This window comes from Ananas comosus, linkage group 6 (genome assembly GCF_001540865.1).
Source record: "Ananas comosus cultivar F153 linkage group 6, ASM154086v1, whole genome shotgun sequence".
Classification (NCBI taxonomy): domain Eukaryota; kingdom Viridiplantae; phylum Streptophyta; class Magnoliopsida; order Poales; family Bromeliaceae; genus Ananas; species Ananas comosus.
In genome coordinates, this window is record NC_033626.1 from 13,258,568 (window position 1) to 13,276,120 (window position 17,553).

The 17,553-nt window shown below is 36.1% G+C and overlaps 1 protein-coding gene and 1 long non-coding RNA gene across 3 annotated transcripts; one reads left to right on the top strand and one right to left on the bottom strand.

The window, feature by feature from the left end:
* LOC109711576 lies at positions 889–9,619 on the top strand. Of its 2 annotated transcripts, XR_002216646.1 has the most exons (4): positions 889–1,362; positions 3,643–3,696; positions 7,230–7,313; positions 7,917–9,619. It is a non-coding gene; the product is annotated as an uncharacterized LOC109711576 (long non-coding RNA). The 2 variants fall into 2 exon arrangements; XR_002216645.1 differs by having other exon boundaries at positions 900–1,362; positions 7,230–9,582.
* Positions 5,600–14,191, bottom strand: LOC109711574 (MADS-box transcription factor 23-like). Its single transcript, XM_020234711.1, has 8 exons — positions 14,010–14,191; positions 12,569–12,647; positions 7,249–7,310; positions 6,349–6,448; positions 6,220–6,261; positions 6,047–6,130; positions 5,793–5,947; positions 5,600–5,714 (listed from the first exon to the last, which is right to left on the bottom strand). Exons 1-8 carry the CDS (start codon positions 14,189–14,191, stop codon positions 5,684–5,686), a joined length of 735 nt encoding a protein of 244 aa, XP_020090300.1. The 3' UTR covers positions 5,600–5,683.

Genomic DNA, 17,553 nt, shown 5'->3' on the forward strand with positions numbered 1-17,553 from the left:
TGGACACGGTGAATGATTTACCGTGTCCAATATAAAAATCCGGATTTAGCCATTTTAGACATGGCGAATCATTCACCGTGTTTGAACACGGTGAATGGTTCACCGTATTCAATTTAAACACCTGGTTCAGTCCCGCCCGTGTGGCGCTTGCGTGGCAGGGTTAGGATTATTTTTGCAAATAAATTTTTAATAGGATGAATTTTAAAAGTGGGCTATTTGTAAAAAAAGTCCGAAATGAAATGTTTCTCTTTGAAGCAGTACTTCTCTTGCTAATTCTAACTTACCGGTCAATTTTCATTAGATTCTCAGCCGGGACTGCCATTAACGTACTGTTTACTCAAGTCACAAGACCGTTTAGCCAGGAGAACGACTAATGTTTTATATTTCTTTTTTAAATTATTTTTTTATTTTAGGATATTTTTTCTCGCTTAAATTTACTTTATTATCATAAAAGGGTAAAATAAAAATTTTCGGTGATCATTTTTTTTTACGCCAGTTATAATAAAAGGCGTTTAAAGTTTTATAAGAATATCGATGAAATTAAATTGGTCACTAATAAAATGTCTAACAAATTGTCCCTTTTTGTTAAAATAAAAAAAACCTTATAAATTTACAACAGGCCAACGTTAACACATTATAAAAGTAAAATAAAATAAAAAATAAAAAATTAAGATTAAAAAGAGCGGCATTGTAACGGACAATAAATATAATTCCGCAGGGACAACATAACGGCGTAACGCTGTTCCCCCGTTTCCGTCCCACCCACTTTCGACTTTTCCCTTCTTTCCGACCTCTCTGCGCCCAAAATTATTATTATTATTATACTAATTTAAAATTTAAAATTACGGAGGGGCGACGTGGACGGAGATGAGCCGCTCCTCCTCGTCCTCTTTTTTTTTTTCTTTTTTTTTTTTTAAAAAAAATTCACCTCCTCGGTTTCACTCCACGATATCTAGGTTTTCACCTCGTCTCCTCTCCTCCATAATAATATCTCTCGCTTTTTTGTTCACATTTCTCCGTTAATCGTGAGTTCATTTTCTCGCATTTATCTTTTTCGTTTTCGACCCACGGATCAGATCCAGATCCGTGCTTTGTTTGTTGTTTCCCTCCTCCTCCCTCTCGATCCTGCTCCAAAAAATGTCGTATAATTATAAGTTTTTACCAAAACGACGGGGAGAGGTCACGTACATGAGCTCTTGTTTTCTCTGTATAAATGTTGGTGAGATGAGGTGATCATTTTTTATTGTTGTGGGTTTTGATGTGATGCTCTTCTGTGGTTTTCTTCGAGAAATGGAGAAGCGGGTGGTTAGGGTTTGGGTTAGGGTTCTTGAAGTGGAGCCGCGACTCGGAAGGGAGTCTCGGGTAAGAAGATCGTCTTGCAAGAATTTGGTTTAGAGAGTGTCGATTATCATTTTAATTATTATTTGATCAGTCTAAATCATCATTTTGATAGTTTCTTTGAGCTTAAATTTGTTTTTATGCGGATTTGCTTTGAATTATCCTGAGAAGTTTAATCTCCACATATTTCCTGTGCTCATAGTGTTTTTCAAAAGCGGATCGTTGTTATGGGATTTGAACTGTATGAATTGGTAGCATGCGTGTTGAAGCTTCTGAGAATCGCTTGATTGCGAGGATCGAATTCGCCATCGGAAACTTTACTCCATTATGCGAGTTTTAACACGTGGTGGTTGCTATTTTTAGGGCTCTTGGTGGAGATCTTTCAAGAAGTGCTCATTTTATAGTTACTATAATATATTTTAGGAATAGGACTTCACATTGGTACCAAATTCTTTGATTCTAAGGAGAATTTTGCTGACCTTGTTCCAGTTTCTGTAGTTCTATGTGTATCTGCTTTGAAGGAGTATGTTCTACCAATACTCGTTCACTGAATATGGATGATACTTGTAACATAGGAAATTCTAGTTAGCTCATTTGTTTGTATATTGGTATTTTTAGTTCTTTACTTCTTGCATAAAGTATGTCTGTTGATCCACGGATGCTCATATGACATGCAAAATTGATACATCGCAGATAATTGATAAGGGGGATTTTTTAGAAATAAGGATTTAGTTATACATGTGTGCACATACATGCTCACATATACAGGTAAGTGTGGAATGGATAGAGAGAGTGATAGAGATACAAACATACAAATTGCTCGCACACACACATTTGTGACTTCACACGATCTCAAAAGGCATGTAGGGGAGAAGAAAACTTGTCAATGTATTCTTCTGTTTTATTTAGTTGAGAAGTTTTCGCAAAAATGAAATGTAATGTTCTACTTAAGAATGAGGCTGCTACTCATTTAGCTTGAATGGTTTTTCTTTTCTTTTAAGATCTATTTATTTTTGTATTGCTCTAAAGTGTGGACCAGTTACCTATTTACAGTCACAATTTCAGATTAAATTGCTAGATTCGTTTTACAGTAACTTAAAATATAGATTATGGTCACATGTTCAAATTATGTCGCCGTAGGGTAGTTTGAGATTTGAAGAAAGTCTTAGCGTCTGTTTTATTTGGTCATAAGTGGTTTTCGGGTTGAAAATGACTTTTAGCTGAACTGAAGTTCATGTGAAATTTTTTTGCCATCGCTGTTTGTTTGACAGGAAATCAATGGCTTTTGATTTGTAATTAATCTATTTTTTAAATTTATTTTACTGAAAATTTTCACCCTAGTACATACGAGAATTGAAAAAAAAAGTTAGAGCAGTTGATTTTTTATGAATTTTTTCTCTCTCTTTCTCTCTTGTAATTGACTTTGGCACCACTCCGGGAGAAGTTGAGTATGGCGTTTGGGAAAATGGAGTTGCAGGCGAATTTAATTTACAGCGAGCCATACAATGAAAGTGCACATTTACGGCCAAAAACAACTTCACCTCTTTCCACTTTTAGTGAAACAAACATGCCCTTTATGAATGTTATTAAACTACATTTGTTTAAATTTTAGTATTGTTAAATTTGACTTGTTGAATATTATTGCGAGTGCAAGTCCATCATATAATTTTGAGAACAACGTAGCACTAGGAACAACTAATATGGATTATAGTTATCAAACAGCACAGAAATCCCTTGCTGACAAACCTTCAAACAACCTAATCAATAACCCAAGTGACTAGGCGGTTCCCTAGGCAATAATATGCAGATATTGTATTTCAGTTATTCCAATGAAAATAGAAAAGCTGATTACATAGATGTGCATATAGAATTAAATCTTATATTGTTTGTTGCTATTGAATCATCAGCCTTATGTCAACACAGAATTCATTCTGTTCGAAACTAGTTATAGTTCCAATAGCTATATATATTTTTATTTACTTTAATCAAGTGTGCGTATTTTTGGAGCTGACCTGCATATAACATGCCTTCAACTTGCATTCGAAGTGCCTTTAAACAGTATGTTCCTACTCATGATCATGAATTCTCGAAGTTCTATTTCCCTGTTGTAGTTTACCAGTAAACATTGTCTATTTTTGCCAATTTAGATTCCAGGAAGTATTAATGACTTGCTATATTTGGCCGAAAGAAAATTCTTATGTTTCATTTCAATAAATATCACTCTCAATTGATGCACACACTTGTTGGTCCTATTTTATTATCTTCTCTCTTTATTCGAGCTGAATTTTTTATTGTTTTGTCTAGTTGTTGCACGTGGTGGCAGAAAGCTCGAGGCGACAACTGCATATCATGCAAGAGGTTTGTATATAAATTCTATCTAGCCTCAAATTGATCAGATATCATGCTGCACTCACTATACATTGGTTTTTCACCGAAAGTTGTCTCATGATTTATATGTTAGTGATATTCGATGTGAAAGTAACCTTGGAAAATAGTATGTTTACCTAGCGAGGCTGCACTTACAGGCCCAGGTATTATAATAGGTTATGAAGGTCCATGAAATTGTATGGAGGGGACACAAAAGGCTTGCAATATAGAGCCCATATTGGTTGCTCATTTCTTTCAAAATGATACTTATGATGAATCTTTCACTTGTTGGGTTGATGTAAAGGTCATATGAAATATAGAATAGCCGCATTTACTACTTTAAATGATGTGCAAGTAACAATTGACCATTCAACTGGATTGCCTGATCTGAATTTATTTGTTATTCAAGTTTTATGGTCTGAGTAATCCAGATGATTGAGTTTACTCCTTATAATCTGATTTGTTAATTACTAAACCAGCTGTTTGCTTGCATACTAATTACTTTATGCTATTTTAAAAAATACAATATAAACACCATTCTTTTAGTTCTGTTGGTACACAACTCTTCATTATATGCTTCTAATAGTGTATGTTGCCCTAAAGGGTGTTGATGTGTTGACATACCTATGTGGCACTCTTGCAATATATGCCTGAACCAATAAAAAGCCTCCACATCGTGGCTGCCACCACATCAACAACATATAAGAGCAACGTGTAGGTTACCTGTAGTAGTGCTTCTAGAGACATCTTTCTACGGGAAATCCCTGTCCTGCTTATCTCAAATTTGTTGTTGTATGTAGAATCAACTTGATGTGGGGTTCTTTATTATCCATCCAGTACTTTGTCTGCAAGTGCTATAATATTCGGTCGGTATATTTTATTCTTCGTTGGCCTGAGGGAAAACTGCCCGGCCTTCTGACCAGGTAGGTCTGACAGCATGGTTCACCAGGCTGGGCTCGGTCTTAAAAATTGAGGCCCAGGAAATTATGAGCTGTGTTTGGGTTTCTGATACTTATGGTTGACATGCCGGGCTTGGTAATTTTGGAGTTGGCCCAGGCTTAAACTACCTATATAAGTACTAGATTGGATGGGTTCAGATCACCCAAATTTAAAATGGCCAAAAGCTTTCCCTGACCCAGACTTTGCTCTGGCCTATTTCTTCCTGATACTAGAGCAACTTGCACCAGATGTGTTTTTGTGGAACTTGCCATTATCATTTTATATAATCTTTAGAAATACAAGGCAAGTGCATCTGAAATGCTGAATTTTCGTCTGGAACTCTTACTTTTGGATGACAGAAAGTGCTACTTGCAAAAATTTTTGGATGCTATATTTGCTCAGCATGGTGTATTTTTTTGTAACTTTTACTGCACCGGTAAATTGCATCTCTTCTGTCATGGAAAATAAAATGCTCTTCGTTTGTGCTCCCAACAGTGGAGACTAAATAATTAGTTTTTGTGGTTCATTATGTGCTGTGTGTTGTTGTTGTTTTTAATTGTGCTTCCGCGTTGTTTATCTATATTATTATTCAGATGTTTGATAGAATATCATGTGCTTCACAGCTGCTGAATTAGTTCCCCTGATAGTGGTCTTCTTAAACTCATTTGTGTTTCCAGTAGATGATGAGTAATAGTTTTTACAGAAGTTGATTTTGTCCTCTTTGCTTTTATTTGCCTTTCCATTTGATCATCAACTTCCTATTTATACTGATGATTGAATACTTATATCCTGTAGAATTGCAAATCCAAAGTAACATGTTGATCACAAAGTTCTTAACTGAAATGCCTGAACAAGAAAATCTGACATTAATTCTTAATAACTTTACAGACCAATTTGATCCTCATGTTCCCCCGCATATATAAGATTTTGTGGGGCACTGAATTTGCCTGTAAGTATCCAGAAAATATTTCGACTTGTAACACATTATTGCATTTTTTAAGATAACATCAGTTGAAGATCATGTGTTGCCAACCTTGAGTCATGGGCCTTCATTAAGCAGTTGAAGTCTGCTGCATATTGAGTTGAAGAATTTGTGCTTAGGTTTGTAAATAGAAATATTCATCTTGTAAGTTTTGAATAAAGATTACCGTAGATTTGGAGCTCCAGATTGCACCCCGTCTGCTTGTTGCTGTGGTTGGCTTAATTCTAGATATAAAGGAGCATTTGTATAGTCTGTCATATGAAAAGTATATGAAACAACAGTGCCTCTATTGTCATCATTCTCCCCGCTTGTTTCGTGAACCTGAGAAGTAATTCATGCTTAGTTTTTGATGGGTTGAAATATTCTGTTTGTGAATTTCTTTCTTGTATTTTGCTATCTGTTTTCGCTGTAATTCGATACCTTCCTGTGTAATTCCATGTTTTCTTGACACATGATGTTTACTTCCTTATATAGTTCCATGTTTTCTTGATGAATAAGACTTCCCTGCAAATAGAACTAGTGACAAATTAAGCAGCCGAGATGTGTGACAATAGATATAAAGTAAGGAATGGTTGCTAAATATGTCCAGGAACCTTGCGGTTTAGCTCTTGAATTTGGTTTGCCAAAATTTGGTCCTGCAAAGTGAAAAATAATGGCATCAAGAATTTAGAAAACATATAGAACAACTTGAAATCATTGAGTCAAGAAGAGTTAAAGTTGACCTTCTGCACACGTACACCTCGCAGACTCATTTCTAGCTGGTTTTCCAGAACTTGTAGATCCTTCACACCTAGGCCAGAAAGTTCTTCTCCTAGCAACTGTCTGCAATATTTACAACTAGTCCTCAAAGTGCACATCGAGCTCTTTTGGTAATTCATCAATATAGCCACTAAATGCTTTGTAGGTTGCAGCGATTGTTAGTTCTGTTCTTACTATATTTTCCATTTTTAAAATTTCGCATAAACAACTATTAAAGTTGATCTCTGTTTAGAAATGTGCTTTGTGATGTACTTCTGCTAAAAGGTTGAGTTGCATTTATTGCCCTCATTTTCTCTTTTGTCTGCTTTCTTTTGTTAAGAAAGGGAAGTGTTGGTATGACGGCTATGTTCGCTAGTTGCTTAGAACATTAAATAGCTAAACCATCCTATACTTCTGATGCCATATGGACTACTACTAAACTGCTGCTGTTATGTTCTATTGTGACTTTCACGCTCATTGCGTGTATTTTTCTGTTCATTTCACTCTTGTCTTTGTGCTTTAAAATTGTGTTCTGTAGGTGAACACTGTTAGTGGGTTTGTTCAATACAAATAATCTTAAGTAGGATCTCAACTGATATAGTTGGTTGCATCTGTATAGTGCATCACTTATCCTGCATGTGTGTGTTGTGGTCTAGATGAGATTATATGTTACTACTAATTTGTTGGAATGTTGACATCAGAAGATGTGATTTTTTTTTTTGCCTTTGTAATCCAAAAAAGGAAACTTTGAAGAAATTTGACTACAAAAATAAGACTACTATCTTTGAGACCCGTGTTCCATATTCAGTACATATTTTGATTGTGTGGATTTTACAAGAGAAAACTCATCGTGAGTTCCTTGTAGGGTTGAGTGAGGAGCTTACCGATGGCTCTCTTGCAAGTTGTGCAGTTGCTGCCTCAAGCTTCCTGCCTCCCCTCGCCAGAACTAGTGAGTAACATTCCAAAGTTCAATGCTTTTTATTGTTTTACACTGCTGGATGTTTGATAAAACGACTCGAATACAGTAATTAGCTTGGGAGGAAAAAAAAAAAGAAACAAAAATTAAACAAAATGCAATTTGAAAAAGGTGATATATATAAATGCGTAACAATATGTCAAGTATATCACAGGAATAACAAATTAGCAGCATATGTATCTTATAAAATTGCTCAATATCTGCTGTTGTTGTAGCTTTAATGTCTGGTGGTGAATATTGTACTGCCTAGAAAACTTTTGTTGTTTGATATGTTTCGAAGGGACAAGCGTTATGCCTGCCTTGGTGAAAAGAGAATAAATTAATGTTGTACTCATGGATTAATTTCCTCACTATAATTAGTTTTGGCTTGAGTATAATGTGTGAAATCATTTGTGTTATTCACCATCTGCTTGCAAGTCTTCTATCCATACTTGTGTTTTGGAGTCATGGATTGCTATCTACTACTAGACAGCTGATATCATTATGAGTGTTTTTCCTGGTGGTATGTTGAACCATTTTTCTGTGGTAAATTGTCATTTACATATCAAACGAAGTGATTTTAAGAAATATCTGCAGTTTTGCCACGTCAAATCTACATTCAATGATTCTGGGAACCTAAGCATCCATAGCAATTAAATGGTGGATAGAGTTTATTAATTATTTTTCAGCTTCGCTTAAGAATTTGTTTGAGAGATTAATTTCAATGTGTTTTCAATAAATATGCTAGTGTAACATCTTAAATGATTGATTAATTAAATTGTGCTTGTCACTCTGTGATGTTAACTGATACTCTGGTTGTTGGCAGCTTATTAGCTATATGAGTTCCAACAGTCTTAATGTGCCCTTTCAAATTTAAATAATGTGTCGCATGGTTTGAAGTTTGGCTGTACCTTCGGAAACAAAACTGAAATGTTTCGGTGTCAGGGAGTGCCCATCCAAACTAGTGCGTCGAAACATTTGGGTTTTGGTCATAATGAGTCCAAGTGAAAAGAAGGCTTGTAGCTAAATAGAAAAGCACATTCTAGCAAGGAAAAACCAAGTGACACTGGATTTAGTACAAAGTTGAATGATAAGCTACTCCAGCTAGACACGTTACTAATTCAGTGGAAAGCAATCACAAGGTAACATCCATGCTTACACGGTCAACTTCTGTTCGCGAGGAGCTTTTTCAGTAATGTGGTTTGGAGGCCTTTGTCAATTGGAATTTGTGTTTTTCTTTCTCTTTTGTTTTCTTGTTGATACCTTTTATTTTAATGATCACATCGTGCTATCCAACTCGTTGCAAATAGACGATCTTATGTTGTGTGGCAGAAGGCACCCTGTTTTTAATTGTTGACAGCCGGAATGTTATGGTCAGGTGAAAATTCCTTATGCTATTTGTGGTGTTTCCTCTTTGTTAAGAATACAAAGACTTGGTTTGTGCTGTGATCCATCGTTACATGCTGCTGTGTATGAGGAAAACCAGAAAACAAATGAGAATTTCGAAGTGGAAGTGGCAGGTGGAAAGATCAGTGTTGTATACTAAGATGCAGAGAATAAGTGTGATATAAGTTCCCAAACAGAGTTAAAATAGTAACAGAAAGGTTGTAGAAGACCGACCGTCCCTAGAGCAAGTGACAAAGGATTTGATGGTTGGTATCCGAGATCTAAATTTGAATTTTAGTTGATTCACATTTCTAGCTAAGTTTATTTCTAAATGAAATAAATGAAGCGCTGTACCTATCTCTTTCAAAAAAAAAAAGAAGACAGGTTGTAGAAGCAAAATACAACGGTCGATGGTTCAGAACTTTAATTGTTGGAGCGGGAAGGTTGATGATCTACGAGCCTTGAAGAATAAGCTACTATTTGGAGCTATTGCTGACCGGGGTGACAGTGGAAAAGCTTCCAGTACTTTTTCAAACAGCCTTACTTTGAATGATACATACCCCTATGTAAAAGCTGCTTTTGGGAGGGAGATGACCATAATCCTTTTGTGGACTACAAAATGAAGATGTTAATGAGTGGATTGTTAATGGATGGATTGTGTGTGTACGCTTCTGTGCAGGATGGTGATGATGTTTGGGTGGGTATTCTTATTTATTGATTGAATACTCGTTGCAGAGGAATCCGGGGTAGTACAGCGACTAGGTTTTTTTTTGAGATAAGTTACTAGTTGTACATTGTACCCTTTTTCTTATATGTACTGTTTCCCTGCCATGTTAGTTAATTTTGTCTAGATTTTAAGTTTAGTTTAATTTTGACCTATTGCTTAATGAATTTTTTTTAAGATTGAATTTTAATATCGTGTTATATCCTGTTTAAAGCATAGCAGGCATCTCAAACAGGACTATTAAGTGAGGACTTTAGCTACCTGTAAATCTTAAACTCTTAGCCGATAGAGGCATAAATCTCGTCAACTGTATTTTTAATAATATGAAAAGTTATAAAGAGTTTATAGATTTTGGAATGAGAAGTGTGTGTGTGTGTGTGTATATATATATATATATATATATATATATATATATATATATATATATATATATATATATATATATATATATATATATATAGAGTTGAGCTAGAATATTATCGATAGCAAACGAACTTCGTTGCCATCCATTTGTTCTCGATGATAAAGCTTGCAAATCGACGATCGGCACCGTTGAACATGATCTATACCACTTGAAGTGTTTAGAAATCAATTTTCAAATTTTTTCGACATCGTTTGCCTAATGATCAAAGAGTTTCAAAATTTGTAATTTTAATGGTCGATATGAGGCGTTTTTTCGTTTAACGGTGTAAAAATATCCAAATCAATTGAATTTTCGTTAGAAAATTTTTTAAATTATTTAAAATAAGATTTATACTCTTGATCTTGATTATAATAGTATAGTAGCCACGGCCTATATATATATAGAGAGTTGAGCTAGCATGCTATCGATAGCAAACGGGCTCCGTTGCCACCCAAGTGGTAACGGAGCCGATCATGTTCAACGGTGCCGATCGTCGATTCGGAGGCTCCATCATCGAAAACAAATGGGTGGCAACGGAGCCGGTTTGCGATCGATAGTATTCTAGCTCAACTCTCTCTCTCTCTCTCTCTCTCTCTCTCTCTCTCTCTATATATATATATATATATATATATATATATACTATTGGTAGTACGGAAGTTTTTTGGCTATCAAGTTGTTTTTAATGATGCGGGTTTTAAATTAACGATCAACTTCGTTAGATTTGATCTACACTATTGAAAATATTTGAAACGGTTGAAAATAAAGGCTTGAATTTATTTATCAAACGAGTAGTCTAAAAATAAACGGTTGAAAATAAAAATCTCATAAAAAAAAATGATAAAAGACTTGAATTTAAGATCAGAAGTATTGATTTTACTTTAAATAGTGAAAAAAAAATTTTGTAAAAATTTTATCAGATTTGAATTATTTTACACCGTTAAATTTACAAACGCATCACAACTATCATTAAAATTGTCAATTTTGAGATTTTTTGATTACTAGCCAAATGTTGCCGAAAAATTAGTCGGATCGTGATTTAATCTATAAAGCGGTTTGGTTTAATCCATTGAACAATTAGTCCAAATCTAGAATTATTTATTGCAAACTGCAGTCACACTGCATCACAAAAAAACAACTCCATAATGAGCCGCCTATGCGGCGGGAGGTTGCACTACAACTGAAAAGTCACGCGTTGAATGGAGAAAGCTTAATAGCCTCGCGTTGAATGGAGAAAGCTTAATAGCCTAGCTACAAAATCTCCAATTCTAGAATTATCTGTTACAAACTACGATGGCAGGCAGCCATATGGCATCACAAAAAGCAACTCCATAATGAGCCGCGTATGTAGTGGGCTGCCGCACTTAGGGGTGTTATGTGGGCCGTGCTGGCCCACATTCACCCGGGCCAAACCGGGTCAGAGCTCAGCGCCGCTCGGCCCAAATAAAATTCAGGCCGTGCCGGGTCAGGCCAAATTTTACTGATGCTCGGCCTGCAGCGCCCTCAGGCCCAAATGGCACGGGCGTGCCGGGCCGGGCCGGGCCAGGCTCCCTGCTAGCCCTTTTTAATTTTTTTAATACATTTAAAATGTTTAAAAATTATAGAAATAAAATGATACTCTTTTACCTAATATATTAGATAAAAAAAATTATTAAAATATTTATAAAGTAATATATTTTTAAAATAATTTTATAAAATATATAGACTTTGAATTTTTTTTTAATTTTTTTTTTTTTAAAGACGTGAAAACTTTTTGAGCCTTCTCGGAATAAGGGCCCTAGGCCCTACTTTTTCTTCCCCTTGGGAGTTGGGGAGCCAGGTTGGCTCCCCAAGTCCCAAGGTCTTGGGAAATTGGGGTTGGGTGGCTCCCCAACTCCCCCAATCTTCACTGCTGGCCCGGCAGGCACGGCCCATCGTTCAGGGCCACACACTAAATGTCTGCCCGGTACGGTCTAGGCCCGTAAATGGCCGTACCATACCGGGCTGACGNCCCAGCACGACCCATATTATCGGATCGGATCGGGCCGGTCCGGTACGGACTCTACAGTATCCGTGTCGAGCCTAGGCCGCCCGGCCCATTTTTACATCCCTAGCTGCACTACAGCTGAAAAGCCACACGTGAATGGAGTAATAAACTTAATAGACTTGTCCACATCATAGAGAAAATATCTTGACTCTTGAGATAGGCTAAATCCATTACTTAATGATAACCTCCGCTAACACATCTTCTTTCCCATATTATAAGAACTATACTATGATTTTATGCTCCAGTTAGGATCCCTCACAAACCGTACTTAACTAAGGCATGATGGACACTGTTTGAAGTAAAACGTTTGAAATACTTTGGCAGTTATATATCAATCATATTTATGTACAATGAAACATAGGAGACAAGTTACTATATAAATAAATCAGTTGATCATTTCCATGTTACTATGAATCTAAAACCCACAAGCAAAAATTGAACAAGATGCATCAGCTGGTGAATTCCACAAGACTGATATCTATCGACAAATAGAAAATTCAGCAATGAAATTGTATTTAGTCTTGGTCATTCTAGTTGTAGGCATCAGCTACTAATCACCTCGTAATATGTATTATATGATTAATTGAAAACAATAAATCAACAAATTCCCGTAAATTTAACTTCAAACACCATATAAAATTTGCTAGGTAAGTAAAAAATATATATAGTGCAGTATTAACTAGTAGCTGGAAGGAAAAGTCGAGATTTCGTACCTTAACTTCTGAAATCGCATTCATGACTAGACAGCTCTCCTCTTTTGTCTTGTGGTATCTCTCTATAACCGACTTCAAGCTGAAAATGAAACATACGTCAATCTTGTTTCAATATATGAAGTAACAGTTTCTTATAGCCAATTTTGAAAGTAGGATCACATATTGGAACACAAATGATTATTTTAGTGACATACACTAAACGAACACAAGAGAAAGAAGAAGAACAACAGCTTATCCAACAAGCAATGTGTTCAATAGAGTTAAGCGTCAAGAATACTTTAATATAAACTACACCAATGTACCTGAAATGGGAAACACTGAGGTACACGGTATGATACAAAACTGTCGTACGTTAGTTTCTTAGGAACAAGTACCAGGTGTGTAAGATTAGTAGGAATGTTACTTCGAAATGTGGTCAATAAATTACTTTTGTTACTGTATATATATATATATATATATATATATTTTTTTTTTTTTCATATTAGCCAGATTGGATATTCTCTCTTCTAATCAAATCCGGCTCTCTTCTTTCCTATGTGCCTCTTTGATATTATTTTATCTAGTCAAACACCTTTCTTTTAGCAGATAATCTAATAAATTAGATCTAGAAATTAAAGTGCTTCTCCGCTATCTTGGCTCGTCACGTTTTATGATCAGGATCAAGAACCCATCGCAAATTTGTAGGCACGACATGGATCGCAGTTTGGATGAACGTCTGTTGTCCCGGTAACTTTCAACTGCACCATATCTTATAGATTTTGCATGTTCGATTACTAATAATCATGTTGCATTATTTTTCGCACAAATACTAGGTGTACCACAGGCTAGCTCTTATTGTTCAAATTAAATATTTCCTAATTGAGCCTCTTATACCAGGTTTATACTTCTCATCAAGAATTAAGTAATTAATCATATCTCTAATCAACACCTGCACAATCTTAAATGACGATGATGCAGTGCGCGCCCCATGACTCTTAAAATTTCCACATGATGCACAAAGCGGATATGATGCTATTCGATATGTAAAAGGATTGTAACTCACGAGCCCTCTTCTTCTAGAGAGAGACGGAGTGTGAGAGGGGATCCTTATACTAATTATGTTACTGGAGATATCTTTTCATACAAACATTCGATCCCAGGAATAAGGACGTCTCTTCTCGCCATGCGATTAAGAAGAGATCTCTTTACGCCTTCCTCTGATTTGAGGTGGCGGGGGCGATAAAGCTTTTACGGAATAAACCCTAATCTTTTTTGAGACAGATAGTAAACCCTAATCTTGAAAACAACACCATGGAATCCACGGCCATGCTCCAAAAACTTTGTCGAATCTCATCGATCAATTCAAAACTCTCGATTCTTGTCTCCTCTCCTAATATGGTCTCCTTCAATAGCATCGAATGAGAGAGAAGGGGAGAGAGATGAGGAGGAAGAGGAGGAGAACCTGGAGCTAGCGAAGTCGTAGAGGCGACCGGTGCTGGAGAAGACGATGAGGCCGACCTCGGCGTCGCAAAGGATGGCGAGCTCCTTCGCCTTCTTCAACAACCCGTTCCGACGTTTCGAGAACGTCACCTGCCTACTCGCCGCGTCGTCGATCCTCCGAATCGCGATCTTTCCCCTCCCCATCCTCCCCCTTCTTTGCCACCCCGCACCACCTCAGATCTCTTTCTCTTTACACACACAACCCTAATAATGGCGGCATTGAATCGTAAGGAGAAGAGCGAGAGAATCAGATTAGGGTTTAAAGGATGAGGGGGAAAAAAAAGAGAGAGAGAGAGGGGAGATTCATACGTGGAGAGAATGAGACTGGGTTGCCTCGTTTCTCCGATCGAGCGCCGCTGCTCTGAGAATCGGATTAGGGTTTTAAAGATCGAAGAAGCCCACAAGATAAGAAAAAACGAAAAAAAAAATAAAGAGGAGAAATCAAAGAGAGGAGAGGAAAGGAGTGGAGATTTTGAAACCCTGTAATGCGATCGCAGGAGAGATTTGAGCTGAGCTGCGACTCAGTTACTCGCTTTCTCTCTCTCTTTCGCGAATGGCCATATGTCTTTACCAGCGCCGCCGACCTATAAAAAGCTGACGCGTGGCGCGACGGGGACATGTTTCGGAGATTCCGCTTTTCTTGGTCGTAGCGTTAACCCCCTCCGTTTCCAATAATGACCAATTTATCCCCAAAAAGTTATGCACAACTATTTTGCCTTTTTAAAAAAATTTTATGAAGATTTATTGTTAAATAAAAAGAATGTGTGTGTGTGTGTGTGTGTGTGTGTGTCTATATATATATATATATATATATATATATATATATATATATATATACACTAATAAATTATTAAATTAACAATATATTTATAAAATATATCATTTTGCTATTATTTTTTTGAAAGAAAAGTAACATGTTATTAGTTTCGTTCATTTTTTAAAATCTCGGATATCAAATACTAATTTTTATGTCACTTGCATTAGGAACAATTATTATTTTGTTATTATTGTTGTATACTATTTTACTATTATTCAGTGCTAAATTTATTACAAAATAAAAAAATAAAAATATAGAGTTTCAAACTACAGTAGTTGGGTAAATTCAAACTCTCCAGTGTTTCTCTAGGATTCGGTAGTTGTCGTCCGGTCTCTGGACTTGCTTGATGCAAGTTTTAAAAAAAAAGTGGGGTTTTTTTTTGTCTTTTCAAAATAAGCTCAACTGGCCGACCGTTCCTAGAGCAAGTGGCAGAGGGCTTAGTGATTGGTACCCGAGATCCAAATTCGAATCCTAATTGATTCACATTTCTAGCTAAGTTTATTTCTAAATGAAATAAACGAAGGTGGTAGCGTGCTACCTATCTCTCTCAAAAAAAAAAAAAAAAAAAAAAAACGCTCAACTGTAAAAGTAGTTCTGAGCTCCACTTAAAATGAACTATGATTGAGAGAGTCTCCAGACTCTCCACACGCACTTCTACTATTCTTTAACAATTTACAAACAGACGAGTGCTTGTGATGCATATATTATTTTATCTTTCCTATCAATGTCATCAATCCATAGTTCCATAAGAAGAATCCTCACCTTTGATGAACTGTACGTATGTAATTAGCCACCTCAAAAGAAGATGATGTGACCAGTTTAGAGATAAGCTAAATAATTCCAAACAACATTATCACTTGTTACCTTTCACACTCATCAAGATTCAAGATTCTCGGAGAGATGAATAAAATACATTGGGTAGGTATGCTTGTGGAGAGAAGCATTAATTTGCTTCCAAGTAATCCCCGCGTCCAACATCTGGGGATAAGCTTTCTTAGTTAAATAAGTGAAATGGGATGGTTACTTTGGCATATACCATGCACGAATCCTTTCTTAATTTGGTGAGAGTAAATTGATCCACATGTAAGCGTAGTAACCTTTGCTTTATTAGCTTACTTTTTTTGGGCTTCGCCATTTTCTTGGATGCTTATAAAAATTAAAGCATGATCAGGAACATGAGAGGATGTCCTTTTCACTTGGCTTTTTATGAATTTTGTGCAACGAAGTAGTAAAAAAAAGAAGAAAGAGTTTCAGGATGCAATCAAATTGCAACAAATTGCATTTAATACTATTGACAGTGTGCTTTGGTGATGGAGCTTTGACAGAAGATTCACAGTGAAATCAACTTATTCAGCACCGAGTGATGGGGGGATGAGGGTTGATGCCCTTGCAAGCAAGATCTGGAATCTTCGAATACCCCTAAGGGTGCGTTTGGTTCGCATTATGAAAGATTACTATGAATAAAAAATATTCGAAAATCTTATTCCTATTTATCCTATTACTAAAAATATAGAATTCCTGTGTTTAGTTTGGACGATAATATTAATTAGCCATATTATTTAATATTACAAAAAATATACAATTTATTTATTTATTTATTTATTTAATTTTAGATAATATTACCAAAAGTTTCAACATATTTTTAGAAAAAAGGAAGAGAGAGTATAAGTTAGAGAGAGAGAACATAATTAAAAAAAAAGAAAGAAAAATATAGTCGAAATTAGAGGGAGTCAGAGAGTTGAAATTTTAGAAAGAGAGAGAAAGAGAAAGCTTAGTTTAGAGAGAGAAAAAAAGTTGAATTTTAGAGAGAAAAATAAGTTTAGAGAGAGATATAAGCTTAGAGTGTAAAGAAAAATAATATCAATTCGCTGGCGGGTAGGAAGAAAGAAAGAGATTAGATATATTTATGATTACCCCAATCCATTAATATGAGGATACCCACCCTCTCTTAAGGGAATGAGATTAGTACTTTGGGGTGAATCTTATTCCCAAGTGAATCCAATATTATCAACTAGGTTACTTAGTGCGTTTAGCCAAACACCGTCATATTTTTTTATTCCCATTGGATTACTAGGAATCTTTAAAAGATAGCGCGAACCAAACGCACCCTAAAAGTGAAAGCATTTTATTGGCCTGTTCTCAAGAAGAGGCCATTTACAGTAGATAACTTGATAAAAAGAAGTTGGATCAGAAACACAGTTTGTATGTTGTGTGAGGTTGAAGAAGAAACAACGGACCACTTATTTCCTCATTGCGTTTTTACTAGATACTTAGTGGTTATGGCCTTGGAGGGTGTCCAATTTAGGAATTTGGGAGACGACATGAATTTGGTTTGGGATAGATGGATGCCAAGAAACGGATCGCAGACAATGTGAACTAGGTTGACTGGACGAATAGCCTGCCGGTGGGTGGGAGAACAAGAACGGTGCGATCTTTAGAAAGGCTCAGTCAGATCCCCTGCTAGCAGTCTATAAAATCAAGCAGTTGACGAACCTGTGGAAGCAACTTTTCTTAGCAAAATAGCATTACTGTAAATTGCAGTAGTCCTTTTTTTTATCGCCCGCCCTATTCGAGGCCTACTATTGTCCCACCTTGTAGCCTAATTCATTCTTTTAATGAATGAAGCGGGGAGCATGCTATTTTTTTCTTAAAAAAAAAAAATTATTGGCAAAGAGATTTGTTGAACTAA